At 40.6% G+C, this 23,429-nt stretch overlaps 1 protein-coding gene across 1 annotated transcript in view; it reads right to left on the reverse strand.

The window, feature by feature from the left end:
• Positions 1-23,429, reverse strand: part of PSME3IP1 (proteasome activator subunit 3 interacting protein 1) — a 36,219-nt gene that overhangs the window by 7,587 nt on the left and 5,203 nt on the right. The window contains 6 exon segments of the mRNA XM_032325191.1: positions 2,924-2,988; positions 10,686-10,756; positions 10,758-10,820; positions 16,058-16,179; positions 16,583-16,681; positions 17,212-17,353. Of these exon segments, the coding sequence (XP_032181082.1) occupies positions 2,924-2,988; positions 10,686-10,756; positions 10,758-10,820; positions 16,058-16,179; positions 16,583-16,681; positions 17,212-17,338 (547 nt within the window). The 5' untranslated portion in view covers positions 17,339-17,353.

Here is a 23,429-nt window from a genome sequence, read left to right on the forward strand (position 1 = left end):
CATAATGCCATCATCATTAAGGAAATGGAATATCGCTTCACACCCACAAAACTGAACAGAATAAAAAAAGAGCAGTAACAGGTTAGATAAGGATGTAAAGGGACGCCTGGATGGCTCAGGGTTTGGGGGTCTGCCTTTAGCTTGGGTCCTAATCTCAGGGTCCTGGGATCAAGCCCCACCCACATCGGGCTTCCTGCTCAGCAGGGAGTCTGCTTCTCCTTCTCCCTCTGCCCCCAACCCCCACTGCGCTCTCCCTTTCTCTCTTGTGCTCCCTCTCAAATAAATCAGTTTTTTGTTTTTGTTTTTTGAAAAAGAATGTAAATCGGGGCGCCTGGGTGCCTCAGTGGGTTAAGCCACTGCCTTCGGCTCACGTCATGATCTCAGGGTCCTGGGATCGAGTCCTGCATCGGGCTCTCTGCTCAGCAGGGAGCCTGCTTCCCTCTCTCTCTCTCTGCCTGCCTCTCCGTCTACTTGTGATTTCTCTCTGTCAAATAAATAAATAAAATCTTTAAAAAATAAAAATAAAAAAATAAAAAAGGATGTAAATAAAGAAACTGGAACCTTGGGTGCCTAGGTGGCTCAGTGGGTTAAAGCCTCTGCCTTTGGCTCAGGTCATGATCCCGGAGTCCTGGGATCTAGCCCCGCATCGGGCTCTCTGCTCAGCAGGGAGCCTGCTTCCTCCTCTCTCTCTCTGCCTGCCTCTCTGCCTACTTGTGATCTCTGTCTATCAAATAAATAAATAAAATCTTTAAAAAAAAAAAAAAAGAAAAGAAACTGGAACCTTTATATATTGCTGATAGAATGTAAAAATGGTACAGCTGCTTGAGAAAACAGTTTGGCATTCCTCAGAAAGTCAACCATATAAACACTGAGTTACCATATGACCTAGAAATGCCATTTCTTGGTATACGCCCAAGAGAACTGAAAATAGTTGCTCACACAAAAATTTGTACATGAACGTTCATAGCAGCATCATTTAGAATAGCCAAAAAGTGTAAACAACCCAAATGCCCATGAACTGATAACTAGACAAACAAAATGCAGCATACCATAAACGGAAGATTTTTCAGCTGTAAAAAGCACGGATACATGTTACAACATGGATGACCTTTGTACAGTGAAAGGAAGCTAAATTCCAAACACCATACACTACATCATTTCATTTACATGAAATGTCCAGAAAGGACAAATCCAGAGAAAAGTAGAAGAGTGGTTGACAGTGGCTGGGGAGAGGGAAGAATGGGGAGTAACTGTTAAAGGCATGGGGCTTCTTTTTGGGGTGATGAAAATGTTTTGGAATTAAATAGTGATGATGAATACACATTCTTGTGAACATATTAAAAACCACTGCATCCTTTAAAAGAATGAATTTTATGGTGTACCTCAATATTTTAAATTTTTTAATTTTAAAAGAATATATTTATAATTGCTTGTATATACATACAATAGCTCTGGATATATACGTAAGAAATACTGTTTCCTCTCAGAAAGAACTGCATGGAAAAGGATACAGAATAGTTGAAGGGGGACTCTTCACTCAATGTCCTTTTTATTTTTTATTTTAAAGATTTTTATTTATTTATTTGACAGAGAGAAAGAGAGAACGCAATTAGGCAGAGAGGCAGGCAGAGAGAGAGGGAGAAGCAGGCTCTCTGCCAAGCAGAGAGCCCAATGTGGGGCTCGATCCCAGGACTCTGGGATCATGACCTGAGCCAAAGGCAGAGGCTTTAACCCACTAAGCCACCCAGGTGCCCCTCAATGTCCTTTTTAAAAGCAAATTCTAGAGGTGCCTGGCTGGCTCAGTTAAGCCTCTGGCTCTTGATTTCAGTTCAGGGGATGATCTCAGGGTTTGAGATCAAGCCCCAAGTTGGGCACCACACCCAGACTGTCTCTCTGCTCCCTGCTTAAGATTGTCTCTCTCCCTCTCCCTCTGCCCCTCCTATTCTCTCTCGCTCTTTAAAAAAAAAAAAAAAAGTAAATTCTAAGAGCAAAAAGTTATCAGCAACAGCTCACCATTACTGATGTCAGAAGATTTTTTTTTTTTTGCATTTTAAAAAGTTTTTACTTAAATTCCAGTTACAGGGCACCTGGGTGGCTCAGTGGGTTAAAGCCTCTGCCTTCAGCTCAGGTCATGATCCCAGGGGCCTGGGATCGAGCCCCACATCAGACTCTCTGCTTAAGCAGAGAGTCTGCCTCCTCTTCTCTGCCTGCCTCTCTACCTACTTGTGATCTCTCTTTGTCAAATAAATAAATAAATAAAATCCTTAAAAATAAATAAATTGCAGTTACTTGGCCAATACATTATTTTTAAATATCCATTATTTTTTCAGAGAGAAATAAATGTAAGCCCCATTTTAGAGATGACCCACTGAATTTAGCATACCATCTCAATCCCACAGAGGATCGCAGAACTAAAAACACTCCTGAACTTCTCATCCCTGATCCAGCCTTCAGGAACACTCACCTTCACTTACAACTCTGTGCCACTTAATACAGTGCCAGATTTGATTGCATACAAGTAACCACCCATGAAAGTGTACTTCTGTGAGACTGTATTAGGCTATTAGCCTCAATCCAATCCAAGATGAGCAAAAGCCAGGCATTCTACCTCTCATTGGTAGCCAGCCAGGTGAAATCAAGAAACCTGACATTTGGAGGAGACTGAGAGAAACCCTTTGTAAGCAGGAATGATATGACCAGGGCTTTGTCTGTGGAAGCACTTCTGGGGGATCACTATTGTCATTTATCAATTCCACTGGTTTCTAACATATTAATCAGCAGGACAGCTAACATACCCGTGGGTGTAAATCCTGCTTGGTAGAAAAAAGCTTGCTTAGATCCTTCACAGATACAATGCAGCCCAGCCCTGTACTATGGTTCACGTGTATTATGAATAAATAGTGAAATGGAAGCTGCCACCTACCTTGACTCTTGTCATCTGGGTCAGGGTCCGATTTCAGTCTTTTCACACTGTTGCCACTCTCTGAGCTGTAACAAAAAATATGGTAATTTGAGCTATGTCCAATCTTGGGGATTAAAACTTCAGGAATCAGGAGCTCCAATAACCATTTATATGGGTCTCAGGTAGCCTCAAAGGGGTGGTCTGAAATGAAAAGTCTTCATTTCAGGTTTTAATCTCCTTCCAGTTACATTATTGTTATAAAAACAACTTAAACCCCTGGCCAATTCAAGGAGTGGAGCATTGTATCTTCAAGCATCACCTAAACTTCAGATTCTTTGTTGTCCTTATCATTCATCTTGGTTAGAACCACAGATGGACTGCGGGAGTATGTGGACACACTCACAAAAGACAAAAATTTAGTTAAGTTCCTAAAGATTAACGGAAATCTCTCCTTTAGTGACATGCTAGAGAATCTGAAAGTCACTCAAAAGATCTTCACTGAATGTTGAAAGAATGTACTTCTCCTGCTGTGTAGCATAGAGAAGGCATAATCATACCTCCAGCTCCACCATTACGGCTAATATTGAGGGCAGTCAAAAAAAGAAAAAAAAGAATGCACTTCAACTAGGAAGAAATGATCTCAGAAAGAAGGCCATAATCACAGAAGGAAGGGTTAGTGAACAAAGAAACCGGCAAATACAATCTAATTTGTGTGTTAAACATGACCATACTAAGTCCTGGGCAGCAGTAGCATGTGAGAAAGACGTGATTATAGCTCCAAGTTCTAAGGTCCACGTATAATTTTGTAGGAAAGTAAGATAGCTATTTAACTTTAGGTTTTGCGAAGTATTCCTGGTAAGCTGCAAGTTTAGGCACCAAAAACAGAACACAAAACCTTGAAAGAAAACGAACAAAACGTTTTAAAATTTGTAATTTTTTATAAAAAACAGTATGAGGAAAAAATATTTTTAAGGTAAAATGACAACATTAAGATAGCAGAAACTATAAAAGAAAACGCTAAAAAATCCAAGCCTACCTGTTAAAAAAGATCAACATCCTCAATTTAAAACCAGCTATTTGTAAGACACACCAAAAAATTTAACAAAAATAAAACAAAAACTTGAGACCCAGAAAGACTGAAAACAAAAGAAGAGGAACAGAGTTACCAAAGCAAATACTAACCCAAAGAAGGCTGAGCTACCTATTATAATTTTAGGGAAAAAGAATTTAAGAGCAAAAACATTTAAGACATAAGTAGGTCAGTTTATAATCAAGACGTATTTTATTTTTTTTTATTATTATTATTTTTTATTTGACAGAGAGAGAAATCACAAGTAGGCGGAGAGTCAGGCAGAGAGAGAGAGAGAAGCAGGCTCCCGCTGAGCAAAGAGCCCGATGCGGGGCTCGATCCCAGGACACTGAGATCATGACCTGAGCCAAAGGCAGCGGCTTAATCCACTGAGCCACCCAGGCGCCCCTCAAACGTATTTTAATTCACTATGAAGAAATAACAATTCTGAACATGTATGCTCCTAATTAAAGAGCTTAAAATATATATTCAACAGAATTCTGAAGAAAAATCAAGAAAACATCACTATAATGAGAGATTTCAAAATACTCAAGTACTGAGAAAGCAAGCAGACAAAGATGTAAAAACACAGAAGATTTAAACAATACAATTAACAAGCTTCTTTGGTTTTACCTACATGAAAACTAGAACAATTGCAAAACACAGATTCTTCTCAAGCTTACTTAGAACATTCACAAAAATTAACCTCAGGAATGGGTCACAAAGGGAGTTTAAAGCAATTTAAAAATCAGTACATATAAACCATAATGCAAGTAAGGCAGAAATCAGCAACAAAAGACAAGTATTACGTATCACAGACTCTAAAACACCACTGCTATAAGGTGTTAAAATGTGGGGGTAGGGAGGGGGAGTGCCTGGGTGGCTCAGTGGGTTAAGCCTCTCTCTGGCTCATGATCTCAGGGTCCTGGGATCAAACACAGCATCAGGCTCTCTGCTCAGCAGGGAGCCTGCTTCTCCTCTCTCTCTGCCTGCCTCTCTGCCTACTTGTGATCTCTCTCTGTCAAATAAATAAATAAATATTTTAAAAAATGTGTGTGGGGGGAAGGTTCATCTTAGAACCTATGAAATATAGTTAGGTTACCTCAATATGTTTGGAAACTTTAAAAAACTGTTTCTAATTTAGGAGTCAAAGAAGAAACCATAATGGATATTTAAAAATACTTAGCTGGAAATACAAAATTGTGTACAATAAAAGCTGAGGAAGAATTAGTTTTAGGTGCCTATAATTGAAAAGACAAGCTGAAAATTAATTAGCTAGGTACCTGACACTCATTTGTAACAGAAAATTATAAGAGAATAAACTTGGAGGGAAGTAAAGAATATCCCAAAGAAGTTAGGAGAAATTAAGAAACTAGCCAAAATATGAATAAAATAATCCATCAATATCTGGGATGAAAAAGGGAACAATTATAGATAAAGCTGCAATCAGAAAAAAATACTAACTTTAGTGAATGCATGTGAAACAAGACAAAAATGGACAAACTCCCAGAAAATATAACTAAATAAACTGACTCAAAAAAACCATGAAGATGGTCCCAGGGTCCTGAATCAAGCCCTGCATTGGGCTCTCTGCTCAGCAGGGAGCCTGCTTCCTCCTCTCCTCTCTGCCTGCCTCTCTTCCTACTTGTGATCTCTGTCTGTCAAATAAATTAATAAATAATCTCTAAAAAAACAAAACAAAACAAAAAAACAAAAAAACAAAAAACAAACATGAAGAAACCTAAATAGCCCTATAATCCCAAATCTTAAAAAGCAGGGACCAAATTGATTATATAGAGGAGTTCTACCAAATTTTCACAAAACAGAACATTACCATCTTACACAAACTCCTCCAGAGAACAGAAAAAGAACACTCCCTAAATCCTTCTATGAAGCTACTTTTAATCTTCATATCAAAATCAGAAAAAGTAGAGGGGGGAGGGAAGAGACCAAGTCTCACTTATGAACACAGACTAAACAACCTATACAAAATATTAGCAAACCAAACCCAGTGGAGTTAAAAATAATTATAATACAGCACAACATAGATTATAGTTAATAAGATTGTAATAATGTTTGGTAACTACACTTATAGAGAACCCTGAGTAATGCACAGAATTGCTGAATCATTACATTATACATCTGAAACTAATAATGCTGTATGTTAATCATAATTCATTTAAAAAAATTATTTTATTTTATTTTTTTAAAGACTGTATTTATTTGACAGATCACAAGTAGGCAGAGAGACAGGCAGGGAGAGAGAGAGGAGGAAGCAGGCTCCCCACGGAGAAGAGAGCCCAATGCAGGGCCCAATCCCAGGACCCCGGGATCACCACCCGAGCCGAAAGCAGAGGCTTTAACCCACTGAGCCACCCAGGCGCCCGGCCCCCCGCCAAAAATTTCAAAATAACACATCACAGCCAAGCTAGTTTTTTGGATTTTTTGTTGTTTTTTTAAGATTTTAATTTATTTATTTGACAGAGATCACAAGTAGGCAGAGAGGCAGGCCAGAGAGAGTAAAAGGGAAGCAGGCTCCCTGCTGAGCAGAGCGCCCAATGTGGGCCTCCAATCCCAGGACTCTGAGATCATGACCTGAGCCGAAGGCAGAGCCTTAACACACTGAGCCACCTAGGCACCACAGCCAAACTAGTTTTATCACAGGAATACAAGATAGAAAAATCCTTAAATTTTTCACCATAACAGAGTAAAAAAAAAAAAAGCCACAAATTCAAAAGCAGAAAAAAATTGACAAAATGTAACAATTTGTGGCTACAAAAAACCTTATCAAACTAAGAACATAATTTCCTTAAACTACTAAAAGATATCTAATCAGCATCTGAAGTTCATTTTTCAACCTATGATATGACAATGTGTAATAAAGCCTTCATGACTAAATAAATAATAAATAAAAATAAAAGAGATCTGAAAAAACAAAAACAATAACAACTATTCTTAATGGTAAGAAGTTATAAATGTTCTGTCTAAAACAAGAATGTGCACAGTAATTGTTTCTAACATTTTACTGGCAGTAATTGCTTGGTGCACTAAGATACGGAAAAAAAAAAAAAAAAAGAAAAGAAATCAGGGGTTCCTGGGTGGCTCAGTCAGTTAAGCATCTGCCTTTGGCTCAGGTCATGATCCAGGGTCCTGGGCCCACATTAGGTTCCCCGCTCAGTGGGGAGTCTGCTGCTCCCTCTCCTACTTCCTCTGTGCTCTATCAAATAAAAAATAAATAAATAAATAAATAAATAAATAAATTCTTTAAAAGAAAAAAAGGAAGTTAAAAGGTATAAGAGAATAAAGCTGTCATTATTCACAGATAGTGACTCTCTACATAGAAATTTCAAAGCAATCCACTGATAAAAGTTAGTAAGAGTTTAATTAGAGTGTTACTGCTCAGGTTAGTAAGAGCTGTGTAGCTAGATGTAAATATTCCAAAATCAACTGCACTTTTATAAACCAGCAGAAAAATAAAATCTAAAACATCTAGGAATAAATCTAACAAAAGATATATACAACCTTTTGGAAAAAAATCTGTTAAGACTTGTATCAAGTGACATTAAAGAAACAAATAAATGTAGATATATGCCATGTGTAGAAAGACATCCATAAAGATCTGTTCTCTCCATAAATTCATCAACCCATTTAGTAAGATCCCAATAAACGTAAGAGACCTTAATCTAAAATTTAATCTAAATCTAAAATTTTAACATAACAAAATCTAAAATGTATATGGAAGAACAAAGTGGTCAACAGTAGACAAGACACCTCCAAGAAAAATGTAAGAGGACTTGTCCTACCAGATACCAAGATTTTTTTGTAATAAAAACTACAATAATTACAGAGTGGTACTGGTCCAACAGACCCAAGGGACAGAAAACAAGGAACACCCATACAAACCCAAGGATTTAAGACAGAGGTGACACTGAAGGTCACTGGGGAAAGGTAGAAATATTTAGTAAATGTTGCTAGAGAATTAGCTTCTGGGGCCCTGGGTGGCTCAGGTGGTTAAACATCTGACTCCTGATCTTAGCTCAGGTCTTGATCTCAGGGTCATGAGTTTAAGACCCACGTTGGGCTCCATGCTGGCAGTGGAGCCTACTTAAAAAACAAAACAAAAACAAAAAACTGACCACCTTAAAATCAAGTATATTGACAACCTTAAAATTAACTAATGAAAGTAAAAAGAAAAGATATAAATGGTGAGAAAAAAGTCAGGACCATATTTTAAAAAAACAAACCTACTAACCATTAAGAAAAATACAAATAATCCAGTAGAAAAATGGCAAAATATATGAACAGACTTTCCACATAATAGGACATATGAATGGTAAATCAACATACAAAATATGTCAGCTACATTTGTTACCAGGAAATGCAAATTAGGACCACAAGGAGACAGTACTTTACAAAATCACTATATATTGCTGTATCTGTGCTGTCCAGTAGGGCAGCAATTAGCCACATACTAATTCCAATGGGTATTTAACACCTGAAATGTGACTAGTGTGGCGAAGGACCTGGATTTTAAATTAGAACTAATTAAATTAGTTCTAATTAATTTGAATTTAGATAGCCACAGGTGGCCAAGGACTATCATACTGGACAGCAGAGCTCTGGAGAAACATTTGCACATACATAATAAAGCATGCCCTGGACCTTTCAACACCATCTGTCATGGTTCAAACATACATCCACAAGAGAAAAGACACATTTTGGTATCTCATATAAAGCACAATCATACAACAAGGAAAATGAATGAATTACAGCTATATATATGTGAACAAACACACAAAATTGTTTCAATCACAGAAACAACTGGAGTGAAAACCAAATTCATAGATCATATACAGAATGAAATCATTTTTATAAAGTTCAAACCAAGCAAGCCATTATACTGTTTAGGGGATACCTATATAGGTAGCTGAAACCAAACCAAACACCACCCCCCCACACACACACCCCAAAAACTACTAAAAGTAAAGACATGCAGAACGACCAAGCAGATCTGGAAACATGGGGTGAGGAAGGCAGGGTAGGAAAAGGGAGCTCAGAGGTTGGCTCAATCAGCTGATCATGTCCCAGGCACACACCGCCATCAGACTTTCTTTTACAAGCACCAGAATCATCCATGCGATTTGAAAGATTAGACTCCAAGAGCTCACTTCAAACTTAATGAACCAGAGTTAGTGAGAGGCCTAGAATTCACATTAAACAAACTCCTGGGTGATTCTAATAAACCCAAGCCTGGGTAGATGAGGAAATGCTGCCCCAGGAGACTCATTTAGCATCTTGCCACACAAAAACAACAATAAATGATGATCTAATAAAAGGTGAGCTAAGGACTAAGTAAGGGAGGCAGTCCTAATAGCAAGGTCTGCTAACAGCAAGGACACTGCTGAGAAGTATCTAAGTGCCCACTTTGGAGAAGTCCAGTAAAACGACCCAGGACCAAATGCCGAAATACACTGGACCAGGCATGAAAGCTTCTGTCAACTTAAAAGGAAGAGTGGCACCTGGGTGGCTCTGTCAGTTATGCATCTGCCTTGATTTCGGCTCGGGTCATGGTCTCAGGGTTGAGAGATGGAGCCCTGCATCGGGCTCCCCGAAGGGTGTGGAGCCTGCTTAACGTTCTTTCTCTCCCTGCCTCTCCCTCTGCCTGCCCCTCCATGAAAAACTTGAAAGGAATAAATCATGGCTCAGGTAACTGGCCCTTTTCAGGTTACTGCTACTCCTCCCCTGCACTGCTAAACCATGACAACATTTTTATACGGAAGTAATGTTCCTAGGAACATCTGCAGCAGACGGATGGGGCGCCAAACCACAACAGTGCATCAACACACTTCCCTGAAAACATGTGGCTGGCTGCCATATTGATTTTCCTAATAGACTGCACTAACAAGTAACATTATTTCATCCATGGTATCGTAGGTCAAATTGAAACAACCAGATTTCATTACTTTGGAGCCATTTCAAGATTTAGCAGGGAGGAGCAAAACTAAAACAGAACTTACAAAACCTCTTAGGCCATGCCACCACCCCACATCAATCAGCAAGGACCCCAGTCAGGTCTATGCCACAGTCACAGCTTCCATGGTCTCACAGGCCACAGTCCCTTTGTAGCTGCTATTCCCGCTGCCCAGGATGTTCTCCTCTTTGTCTGCCTGTCAAAGCCCTAGTCATCTACCTGGTCAATATCCCCCTCAAATGCCCTCCCCAACCTGAGCTCACAGGCCCTCCCCAGGGAGCTGTGGGTTTCCTCCTCCCTGGCTCCCATGACACCTACCCAAATCCCTTCACACAACTCGCTTATCTCATTTGCCTAGAAACAGATGCTCAAACATTGAAGTCCACCTCTCCTATTACTTTGTGACCTTGGACAAAGGTTTTAACAGTTAAACCTATACTATATAGACTTGTGGAAAGAAGTTAAGATCATTAACACAATGGAAAGCACTTAACACAATGCCTGCCACATGACAGGTGCCCAATGAAGAGTAGCTATTACCCTGCTGAATGAACAATCAGAGAGACAAGGTTCTAAGAATACAAAACACACCAAATCTGGGGGGGGAGAGAGTGGTAGGGCTACCAAAGAAAAGTTCCACCAAGTACTGCCGCTTAGGTAACCGTTTGTTCCGGCTATCATTGTAAGTGGCATTTCAGAGTACACAGTCAGAGGGAACTGAAGTGTTTTGAGTGCTGGCTGACCTCTTATGTTTCACAGCTTCTGCCAACAGCTGGCCTGAGGAGAACTTGTTCTTGGTTTCTATGGGTTTCACTAGCCACTTTCTTCTCCACCTCCTTCTTGTTTTCTGGAGAAATTCCAACTTTGTTGAGATTACTGTGTTAGAGGTTAAGGGTCAAACTAAACAAAAAAGAGCTATAGCAGGAACAATGGTAAGTCAAGGAGAGACACATAATCCACTAGCTCTTCCTGTCTGCCATGTAATGTTTACTCTGTTTATATCAAAACAATACTCTTTTCTCTTTATTCTGCCCATCATATCCAGCCTGACTTGAAGAGAAATGAAGGTAATCATGGAGAAAGAAGGCAAATCAAGCCAAATCTATTACAGAAAAAGCAAACTTTTCCCCTTTGATTCTCAGTGAAAATCTGAATTACAGTTAGAAAACCTCCCCAAAACAGGGCCACAGTTTGCTGGGGTAAACAAAGATCTTAAGAAATACAAAAGCCACAGAAAAAATGTGGCTTCCCTGAAAATTTTTAAGTATTTGCTTTTTTTTGCTCAAGGGTAAAATAAAATCTTGGCAGAATGTCCTATGACCATCAGTGGCGTTCAAATCTTGGATACCACAAAGACAGATTGCTCTGATGTACAAGATAACATCAGAAGCACCTTAAGGCTCATTAAACAAAGAGTCCCTCCCCTGTCCCAAATATATTGAATTGAGAACCTCCAGAGGCCCAAAAAATGATTTTAATCCTCTCTTCAAGGTGATCTTTTTTTTTTTTTTTAAATTTTATTTATTTATTTGACAGACAGAGATCACAAGTAGGCAGAGAGGCAGGCAGGAGAGAGAGAGAGAGAGAGATAGAAGCAGGCTCCCCACTGAGCGGAGAGCCCGATGCGGGGCTTGATTCCAGGACCCCGAGATCATGACCTGAGCTGAAAGCAAAGGCTTAACCCGCTGAGCCACCCAGGCACCCCTCTCTTCAAGGTAATCTTAATGAGAAACCCCAGTGCATATACAACACATGAACCAAAAAGTTTTTATAAGTTCAACGAGGGGAACCTGGGGGGCTTGGTCGGTTAAGGATCTGCCTTTGGCTCAGGTCATGATCCTGGGGTCCTGGAATCAAGCCCTGCATCAAGTTGCCTCGTCTTCTGCCTACTCTTCCGTGAGCCTGCTTCTCCCTCTTCCCCTCCCCCTGTTCATGCTTTCTCTGGAGTTCACTTGCACCTTGAGAGTCTCTCTCCCTCTCCCTCTGCCCCTCCTGTATACGGTCACATGTGCACTCTCTCTCCTTCTCTAAAATAAATGAACACATCTTTAAAAAAAAAATAAAGTATAACCAGCTCACTTGTAACTTCACTGCTTACAGGCATGCGACCAATCTCTGCGTGTCAAGGTCTGTCACTTTCTTCTGTTCTCTCCACCAGCCCTTCCCCTCCTTCCATTTCATATTCTCACAATCCATTAGGCAAGAATTTTAAGTGTTAGATGTGGTGCAATTCTTTAAGAGGTAGCAGTGCCTTACTGGAACAATAGTGACATCTAGTGACCAAGAAATCTAAGAAGGAGGTATTACCAGTCCGAACAGGTGGGCAGAGAAGGTATATGGTCTTTGAACACTAAGAAAACTAGGTACCAGAAATCAGGAATTCTCATTCTGATCACTCTTCAGGCACTAACTCTGCTCTTACAAGCACCAGTTACCTTAAATATTTGCAGTATTCATGGGGATTATGCAAAATGCTCAGTACTATTCTGTGTTTTTGAAACCAGGTTTCAAAGTCAACATGGAAGCTGGTAATATATTAACATTACACGTTTGGTTTTTCTAGAATAAAAATGAAAGAATCACATTTCGTCCTTCTAATACCAATTGACAAAAAACCACCAGCATGCAGATTTTTACCTGCAACTCCATCGGTAAGGGATAAACTCTTACAGAATTCTTAATATTGAAAAATAAAACAAAAATGGAAAAAATTAACAACAAAACACATGCATTTTTATAATAGTAGGACACAAGCAGAAACCAGCACTTCACTTTTTATTCTTTTAAAGTGGGAAAAAAAAGCCTCTAACTTTTCTTTTTGGGGGACAAGGGGGGGTAAAATTATTACTTTTGATCCATAGCCAAAGCATAAGCCATTTTTAAGCTTAAAGTTCTTCTCCCCCTAAAATGCTTTAAAAACACAAACACCCCTCAAAAATATCAAAGAATTCATTAGATGAGGCACTTTTTCTTAACACATATAATAATTGCTAAATGCTGGTTTAACCTAAAGCAAACAAGAGTTCTGTTGTTTTTACAGCACAAACCACAGCTTCTCTGCCTTTACAAGTATCACATCATAAAATGTGTCATATTATAACAATCGAACCAGCTCCTGATTTAGAGCTTCAAAAAACCAACGGCTAACCCTTCAGTTCCATCTCCTCCAACTCGACATGTCTCTGGCTACCTGCAAGCTAGGATGCCTGCTTTATGTATCAGTGGGTTAGAATGCTGTTCAGTTCTAGACAGTCAGAACTTACCAAGTTTCCAAGAAAATCCAACACCTCTGGGGCCTCCCCAATGTTGTGCTGTAATGTCAGCAGGGCAGGAAAGCTTCTCCCAACTTACTGCTGCCCTACTTACTCCTCCCTTTGAGCTAAAAACTGAGGGGCCCTGCACCTTCACACCAAACCAACACTGCTCCCCAGAACGCTGCTTTGGGAGATGCAGCTTATTTGCTAGGCTGCTGAATTAAGCACATAAAAGAAGACATTATTCTAGTGATTGGTATAATTAACGTATTTCCTGAGGGGGAAAAAGTCTGGTGCCGGACACAATTCAATCCATCTTTCTGCCCCCTCTACAAACATCGATGCACACTATTATTCTGGAGTCACCAGGGAGGGTAGGAGGGGAGGGGAGCTCCAGAAGAGTCAGCCTCAATCCAGCAGCTGGGATTGAGGTGTGACTTCCCAATCTTCAGTGCCAAGCCAAATTCCACTAGGAACTCTGGGACTGGAAGACATGTCTTTTGCTACCAGTTCACAGCAGGTTTTGGGGCACCCATGCTGCCCCCTTATTTCAGCCACTGTCAGTCACCTTGATTTAAACCAAATCCCTGAGAATCAGCCCACACCTTCTCCTACATAGCTCTTTTTTTTTTTTTTAAGATTTTATTTATTTATTTGACAGACAGAGATCACAAGGAGGCAGAGAGGCAGAGAGAGAGAGACAGAGAGAGAGAGAGAGAGAGGAGGAAGCAGGCTCCCTGCTAAGCAGAGAGTCTGATGCGGGGCTCGATCCCAGGACCCTGGGATCACAACTTGAGCTGAATGCAGAGGCTTAACCCACTGAGCCACCCAGGCGCCCCTCCTACATAACTCTTTAATGGGACATACTACATGCTCCCTGAAAAAAAAAACAAAAAACAAAAAACAAAAACAAAAACAAAAAAAAACCAACTAGCACATACAAGCAGCTGTATCATTCATTTTAGAGGTAAAGCCTATTCAATCACACTAGTGAGGTTATTCAACATACAAGCTTGAAATAGTCAAATAAGCCTTCTCATAGGAAAAAAGCTGTGGTGGCTTCACTAACCTCTCCTAAGAGTCATTCATTAATTTGTTCACATATACAATAAGAACCTACATGCCAGGCATTAAGGAAATCAGTGATGACCAGATCACTATTTTTATGCATCTTACCTTACATTTTAGTGGTAAAGAGGCAAACAAACCAGTAAGCAAATTGAGATTTTCAGATAGTGAAAATTACTATTAAAAGGTGACATCAGGGGTGCCTGGGTGGCTCAATGGGTTAAGCCTCTGCCTTTGGCTCAGGTCATAATCTCAGGGTCGGGGGATTGAGCCCCGCATCGGGCTCTCTGCTCAGTGGGGAGGGTGCCTGCTTCCCCCTCTCCCTCTACCTGCCTCTCTACTTGTGATCTCTCTCTCTCTGTGTCAAATAAGTAAATAAAATCTTAAAGAAAGAAAGAAAGAAAGAAATGGTGACATCATACACAGTGACATGGTTCAGTGAAATGTTATATGGGGTACCTAGGGAAGGTCTCTGGAAGGAAGGAGATGTGAGTTGACACTCAAGTGCTACAAAATGCCAGCCTTATAAAATCTGAAGGCAGAGCATTCCAGACCAAAAAACAAATACAAAGGCCCTGAAATGAAATCACAAAGCTCAGTGTGACAGAGACATAAAGAAGACCAAAAGGCTGGAGTCTAGTGACTATGAAAGAGTGAGTACAAAACACAACAGGAAGCGGGTCTGGCCTAAACTGTGCAAGGCCTGGTTAAGTCTAACTTAAGTCTAAATATCACAGGAAGCCACTAGTGTCTCAAACAGGAAAGTGACATAATTCCACATATGTTTTCAAATGTTCCTTTTGACTGCTCTCTGCAGAATGGATTGTTGCAGGCGAGAGCAGAAGCAGAGACTAATCTGGTGGTCACAGTGGTCCCAAGCAGCACGGAGGTAGCTGAACTGCACAGATCTGGAGTACATTTTGGAAGTAGTTTTTGGCCCAGACACGTGGGGGCATAGGAGTGCTGTTACTGAGATAGGAAAGAGCAGAAAAAGAAGAGATGTGGGGGCAAGGGCAGTGTGATGAGTCAGGGGGTGTGGCACACAGAATTGAGAATTCAGACTCGGCCAAGTTCTAGATGGGATGCCTATTTAATGCAAGCGGAGCAGAAAAAGGCAACACTGAGCCAAACTGAAGTCATCTTTGTTGTTTTCTCTACCCTTCTGTGGGGACAGACCAGGCTACACTTCTAGGGAAGGTCCTAATATGGACACAGGAGAGTTGCTAAACATTTCCTTTTAAAACTCAGAAGCCAATTTTTCCCCTGGATGAGTTTTCTGCATTGCCCATCTGTTTCAGAGTCTAATCCCTCAAGGCAAAAATACCCGGGTACTGACTATTAGGATTTAGGCCTTTAGTTAATCCTAAAGGATCTAGACTTTTGAATGCAACAGACTCTCACATGCAACATAATCCCATAAATCACTTCCGGTAATTCAATCAGAGGGACACCAGTGTTGAAAGGGAATGCAGGGGTCACTGGACAGAAAAACCTTACTTTCACTCAATTTGTGAAGAAACTCAAATCCAGGGGCACCTGAGTGGCTCAGTGGGTTAAAGCCTCTGCCTTCAGCTCAGGTCATGATCCCAGGGTCCTGGGATCGAGCCCTGCATCAGGCTCTCTGCTTGGTGGGGAGCCTGCTTCCTCCTCTCTCTGCCTGCCTCTCTGCCTACTTGTGATCTCTGTCAAATAAATAAATAATTTAAAAAATTTTAAAAAAGAAGAAACTCAAATCCATAGACGTTGATGAGAAGAAGGGACACCGTACAGATTTCTCAAAGCACAAAGGATATTCTGTATTCCTTTAGTTCTTTCAGTTCTTCTTCTCTCCGTTGCTTTTCCAGGAGCTCCTGCTGCCGGGAAACCTCATCAAGGAAGTTAGTCTCATCTTCATCTAAGCCTCTTACCATGTTTTCTGAGGAAATAACCAAATAAGGAACACTTAGCAAGCTAAGGGGAAAACAGTCAAGTAAGATTTTTCTTTCTTTCTTTTTTTTTTTTTTTTAAATAAACAGCCGATCTTTTAGAGGATTAGAAGAAAGAATGTGTAAACACCTCGGCTTCTGGAGAGGTGACATGGCATAAAATCAAGGCATTTCTCCCATTACTAGACATTAGCACAGAATTAAAATGGTTATCTTGAGCTCTAAACAAAAATGCTCAATGTGGTCTAGAAGGCAGAAGGTTGTCTCTTTTCCACCAAATGAACGTCTAGAGACTAGACAAGCCAGCTCCATGGCTAGTTGGAAAAAGTGTCGCATGAGGCAAAAGGCATCGAAGAGGCCCTGCAGAGTGTCGGACTGTTTTCGGAAGCTTACTGAATTTGAACTGCTCCTCATACTCCTGCTGCTTCCTGTCTTTCTGTTCCTGCAGCCTTTCATAGAGAGACCGAGGGTCATAAACCTCCTCTGGACATTCTGAAAGGAAGGGAGGGGGGAGAAGGGAGGGGGAAGAAAAAGCACATACTTTAGAATTTTTCACATTATTTTGGAATCACAAAGGATTTTAAAGATCAAGTCTCTGCACGATCTGAGGGCAAGGATAACACAAAAATAGTACAAAGCCCATGGCTTCCCTTGGGAGCTCAGAGAGGGGCCAGCAGTTCTAAGACAACTACCAATGTCAATAGGGCTCACCGCCTGAGACACGTTAACTGGATGGGGGGCGCAGCCCCACCCTACAAACTAGCCACATTCTCAGTCACTCAGATCCTATATCTACTTGTATAGAGAGAAGGGACTAGCAGAATCTTCTGGAAGGCAGCAAGTGGAGTGGACAGTGAGTACCCTGGTTCTGCTTGTGGTCACAGAGGCCTTATGTAGGTTCCTGCACGCCTCTGAGCCTCAGACCCCCTTACTCCAAAGTTAGGACATAAGTACCTACTCTGCAGGGCTATTAGGAAGATTAGAGATCTTTATGTTGAATGCTGGACTATAAGCCCATATACCTTCTGGATCTTCAGGTTTTCGAACTTTCTCCCATTCTTCTTGCCTCCTTTTGCGCCGTTCATCTAGTTCTGCCTCCGACACAAACCTCTTTTTGATAACAAGATTACCATCATCCCCTCCATCCATAATGGAGCAATAGGTCTACAAAAAACAAATGAAACACTTCAAGTGAGAACTGCAATTAAAATTCTAAAGAGAGGGGCGCCTGGGTGGCTCAGTGGGTTAAAGCCTCTGTCTTCGGCTCAGGTCATGATCCCAGGGTCCTGGGATCGAGCCCCACATCAGGCTCTCTGTTCAGCAGGGAGCCTGCTTCCCCCTCTTTCTCTTTGCCTGCCTCTCTGTCTACTTGTGAACTCTCTCTCTCTCTCTCTGTCAAATAAATAAATAAGATCTTTAAAAAGAAAAACAAGGAGCTTTAACTCTGTCTCACCTTGCAACAGACTACCTCAAAATTCCCTTCAACTTTGAAGAAATCTTCTAGTCGTTTAATTTATAGATCATTGGTGAAGCACATGATTACATTTTTCTTAATGTATCAGGCAGTTTTATTAACCTTTATGTTATTTATGAAGTCAGCAAGAGGACCTGGAATGATTCTTATCATGTGCTGTTCCATAGTAAGTCCAACACTGCAAATACTTCTTGGTCCCTCTCTAGAAAAATTGGCCTCCCAGTCATCCTATCTTTTTCTTAGATCTCATTTCCTTTATTTCTGTGACTTCTGACATTGTTCCTTCTTGAAATTCCTGTTTCAGGAACATTCCACTATCTCCATTTGCATGTTATTGTTTCCAAATGGATTCAGAATGGAAAAACTCAGGTATTCAAGGAGCCCTGGAGATGAAGTCTAGTCTGTATAGCAGGGAAGGGATATGCCTAAAGGCACACAAAACCCCAATTGGAGAAAGTGAAACTAGAGCCCAGACCTCCCAACTTCAGATTCAGTGTCCTCTGCACCAGCCTACACTGAGTCCTCCATCTCTTTCCTGACCTTCCTTTCTGTGAGCTACAAATCTATGCCATTAAATAGTCTATCTTCAGGGCGCCTGGGTGGCTCAGTGGGTTAAGCCTCTGCCTTCGGCTTGGGTCATGGTCTCAGGGTCCTGGGATCGAGCCCCACATTGGCTCTATGCTCAGCGGGGAGCCTGCTCCCCCCACCCCGTCCCTCTGTCTGCCTATCTACTTGTGATCTCTCTGTCAAATAAATAAAAAAACCTTTAAAAAAAAAAAAAAAAAAAAACAGTCCATCTCCAGTCCTTCTCTTTTCTCACTCCCACCATGACCTCAGCCACTTTATGCATATCTTGATGCACAAGATTCCCAAATCCCAAATCTAGATACTTCCACCTGAACCTCTCTTCAGAAAGAAGGGAGAAGGAAATAGTAATAGAGTGTGAATTACTCCTTTTAAGCCTTTCTGCTTTTCTTTGCTAATTTTTTTCCTTTTGAAGAAATGTGGAATTCACTCTCTACTCAGACATATTATTCATAGCATTACATCCTAACAAGGAAACAAGTACTCTGCACAACTCAATGTCCATTCCAAGATGACCCCTAGTAACAAAAATAAGTCTCCACTGGGGCGCTTTGGTGACTCAGTTGGTTAAGCTTCTGACTCTGATTTTGGCTCAGGTCATGATCTCAGGGTTGTGAGATCAAGCTCTGAGCTGGGCTCTGCACTCAGCACAGAGTCTGCTTAAGATTATCTCCCCTCCTCTCTGTCCCCTTCCCCTCACCACTCTTGCTCTCTCACCAGAAAAAAAAAAAAAAAAGTCTACTGACAGCACAAAAATAAAGTAGCTGCCATTTTACTGAGTCTCTTATCATGCACTAAACACATTTTTATGCATAGTATCTCATTATGCTCCCACTGATCTGTGAGAAATATTATCTCTTTACAGGTGAAGAAATGGGAGCCCAGAGAAGTCAAGTCACTCTTCTAAGGTAATAAAAGGTGGTAAATGGTAAAGCTGAGAACAAAATCCAGGTATGTCATAAAAAAGTCATACTCTTATCCACTTCACCAGTCCCCTCCCCAGAAACCTGGGAACCTGGCTGAAAAGAAGGACATGTCAATTTTAGCTTTCTTCATATACCAAATTTCAGGCTGAAAATGTTCATGTAGACATTTTAATAAAGGTGAAAATGGAAGCTGAGAAAACAAACCCAAACGTTCTGAACAAGACAATAGTTTTAGCCTAAATCCCACTGCAGCTAAAGTTTAGTTCAATGTAACAACCCCGAGAGAGAATTTTGAAATTTACTACAAACAAAACCAAATTCATTGGCAGAAGCTATTGTTTCCACCTAAAGTCCACAACCTGGATACTCTGATTTAGCTTCATTCAATGTCTCCAGCCAGAGGCCTGTTACAGAAACAATTATTCTGTCTCTGCTAACCATGCCAAAAAATCCCTCAATTTCTGTAGAATAACCTCTTATGAAACAAGAGCCAACGCATTCTTAAGTGTCTTAAATTGGGACTCTCATGAATGGGAGAGACACACTGGACTCTCAATGTCCCCCTTTCTTATTGTCTGTTAGTTGGCTATAGCTCTCCCCCCTCACCCTAAATTGACTCTGTTTTTTCCCCTCACCCTTGTTTCCTGGTAAGTAATTCAGAGAGGGTCAGGTCCTTATGTCCCACCTAATATGATTTTCCATCCAACATATGAATCTACCACACATCCCCAGATTTTCATCCAACTCATATTCTAAAACTTCGGAACAGGGACCAATGCACTGACTCCCAGCCAGCTGACACCCTAAGTAGATCAGACCAGTAGAACATTTCATCCTTAAATCAAATTGAAATGTGTCTCCCTATAAATTCCACACATAGGTTCTATCCACTGGGACTACAGAAAAGGAGCCAAATCCTTTTCTCAACCCAAAAATGCTTTAACTGTTTGAAGACAACTCCCACGTTCCTCCTAATCTGCCACTTTTCTAAGCCAAACATCCCTAGTTCTCTTAATCTTATGAAATAGAGAAAAAGAATAGTGACTCAAAGCAGTGAACTTATCAGAGTGTACAGGATTTAAACCTGGGAAATAAATATTAGGAAATGACAATGCCCTGGCATTCCTATTAAATCATCTCTTCATTTTCATTGTACATTTTAATAAATGAAAAAATACATGTATGTTAATACTGAAAAAAGTGTTTTAGCAGGCCAAAATGAAGAAAACCTAGAATCTCATGTGCTTCCATCTATATAAGAATGCAGACTGATTTATTCTTATAACTCAAAATTAAGAAAATAAAATCATTAATTTTTACGGCCTGCTGAATTTTCTGGAAAATGAAGAACCTACCTCCACTTAACTTTAACAAAGATCCCTGAAACTCAAGGGACAAAGCCTTCAAGATACATGTGCAGAGGGTTTGAATTTGAAATATAAACTCTAGAGAAATAACCATCTTCCCAACACTTATCAATTTTGGGAAAAGATAAACATATAGGATTCCAAGAAATTCTTATTCTCTTTCTCACCAATCTTTTTCTCCTACATGTTAGAATTCAACTTCTACCCAAAGAGTTGAGTCTGTGCTATTAACTATTAACCATCTTTCACACCACAGGGACAAAACAAGGAATCAGAGATGGTTACCGAAAATGTAAACATAGAAGCATACTGAAAAGAGGAAACTGAAAGACAGGGGCTCTAGAATTTGACAGAGAAACTACTGCTCTCAAAGGGAGGCCTTCCTGAAAACACAAAGTCAAAATAATGAACACTTAGGAAAGTCTGCTCTTTACAGCTAGTATTATAATCCTTATATTCCCTTGATCTCAAAATAAAACAAGCTAGAAGGCCAACCTAATTATAATGAATTTCTGTGAGTTTAAAAGGGGCAAGACTAGGGGCATCTGGGTGACTCAGTGGGTTAAGCCTCTGCCTTCAGCTCAGGTCATGATCTCAGGGCCCTGGGATGGAGCCCTGCACTGGGCTCTTGGCTCAGCAGGGAGCCCATTTCCCATTCTCTCTCTGCCTATTTGTGATCTCTCTCTCTGTCAAATAAATAAATAAAATCTTTAAATAAAAAAATAGATTAAAAATAAAAGGGGCAACATTAGAATTCGCACTGGTCAATCCTCTCTTTCTAGACTTTACACGTCTTCCACAGGTCCTCATTCCCTGGTGCTTCAACCATCATTCCTCCTTGCCTTCATTGTCATCAGTGGCACTCCTGGCTATCTGATCATCTTTCTGTGTTAGGAGAGGTCAGAGACAGGGACAGAAATGTTCATGAACAAGGGGTCACACTCCTGAGTATTCTGGCTAATGTTCAGGATATTCCTTCTCCAGCAATATTCAGATTTTCTCAGAAGTCAAAAGGTCACTGTCAAATACACACAGCCAAGAAGCACACTTCACTCCACACACCTTTCCCTACGACCTAATCCAGTCCCCCTCGTGTGTAACGAGTACGTTCTGGGATGGTCTCCTTACACAAGGCAGCACAGGTAGTGATAAATACTACACTCTGAAATCCGGAGTCCTGCCAATTACAAGCTGTATGCCCTGGCAAGTCACTTAGGTCCTCGGAGTCTTGGTTCCCTCATCCACAGGTTGCACTCCCCAGTGGGGATTAAAACAGTCCGGCACAACAGAGAGCTTTTGGGAGGATAAACAAGGTAATTCACGCAAAGCACTTAGCACAGTGTTTGACACACGCTTTCAAAATGTTTTGAAAGGTTGGCCATTACTACAAAATACTAAAGCTAAGCCCTGGACTGGTTACGGAGTGAGAGAAATACCAAGGAGTGGAGAGCAAATGCATCAGTGATATAAACACAGGGATTAGATACATAATACATAAGCAAAGGGATCACACCAAACAGAGAAATTAGGAAAAATTTACATGTATATATAATTGGGTAATTCTGTATTTTCCCTTTAGCATGGTTCTCTATTTTACTGTTTTATTAATAGTTCAATTTAAATAAACTGGACATTGTGCTGAATGCTGAACTCTGTGTCCAGCACTGTGCCAGATCCTATGTGGTGCAGAGAGGAAATCAACTTCAAAAGAGTTAGTACTCTTGAACTAGTTACCACGAGATAACAGTACACATAATGAATTGCCAAAGTGAATGGTACAGGTACGGGGCAATGATGAAGGGTATAGATATGGATCAATCCCATTTCCCAGGCTGAAAACCCAGACATGAACCTAGACTCTTCCTCCCTTCAATTCACTACATCTCCCCAGTCACCAAGTTCTGCTGTTTCTACCTCATAATGACCTCTTTTTAATCCTCCTCTAAGAGAAGAATTCTTGCTAATCTCTTCAGGTCCTCATCCAGCAAGGGCTACTACAACACCCTTCCATCAGCCTCCCTGTTTCTCCTTTCACCCCTACTCAAGCAATCTGTTAACTCGCTCACCACTCACCCATTATGTTCTGTCATTTGTGACTGTTCCAGCGGCCCTTTGTATCCACAGTGCTTATTAGCACAGTGTCTGGCATATATTAGGCAGATAATAAATACTTATTGAATAAACCAACCATAAAGGGAATCTGAAGAATTCAAGCAGGGAAGAATGATCTCACATGAGTATTCCGAGGTATCGTCCAATGTAAGTTATAGAAAATGGTAGACGTTACATAAGCATTTGCTCAAGCTTCTATGTCCCATAGGGAATTCTATTAAAACATGACAAAATTTTATAGCTGGAAAGACATGACCAAAAATTAAATCGCTTTCCTGTATTATACAGTTGATGTCTTCTTCAAGAATAACTCACTACTTTCCTTTAATTTCTACTGACTAAAAAATGCTCTGTTACACTGACAAATATCTCCCACACAAAGCATTTTTCTTTGAGTTCAATTTTCATTGGTTGTTTGTTCTGCAAGAGGGAGGTGATGACTACCTGTAGCTCATTTACCTCATTCTAGAAGGAGGCAAAAACTGGAAATGAAATTGTTTATTTCTAATTCCAAGTGCCTAGCTAAAATTTTCATAAGTCTCTTATTTTTCCCCTTCATTTGCTAGGACAATTAAAAACACAAAGCCCAGAGGTCTGGGATGAAGATTCATGTAGGAACAAAGAGGACTTACATTGGGAATATTCATTTTGTTCAGTGTGTTTAATTGTAAAAAGAATACATGTGCCTGGGTGGCTTAGTCAGTTAAGTGTCTGCATTTGGCTCAAGTCATGATCTCAGGGTCCTGGGATCGAGTCCCACATCGGGCTCCCTGCTC

This window comes from Mustela erminea, chromosome 19 (assembly GCF_009829155.1).
Source record: "Mustela erminea isolate mMusErm1 chromosome 19, mMusErm1.Pri, whole genome shotgun sequence".
NCBI lineage: Eukaryota > Metazoa > Chordata > Mammalia > Carnivora > Mustelidae > Mustela > Mustela erminea.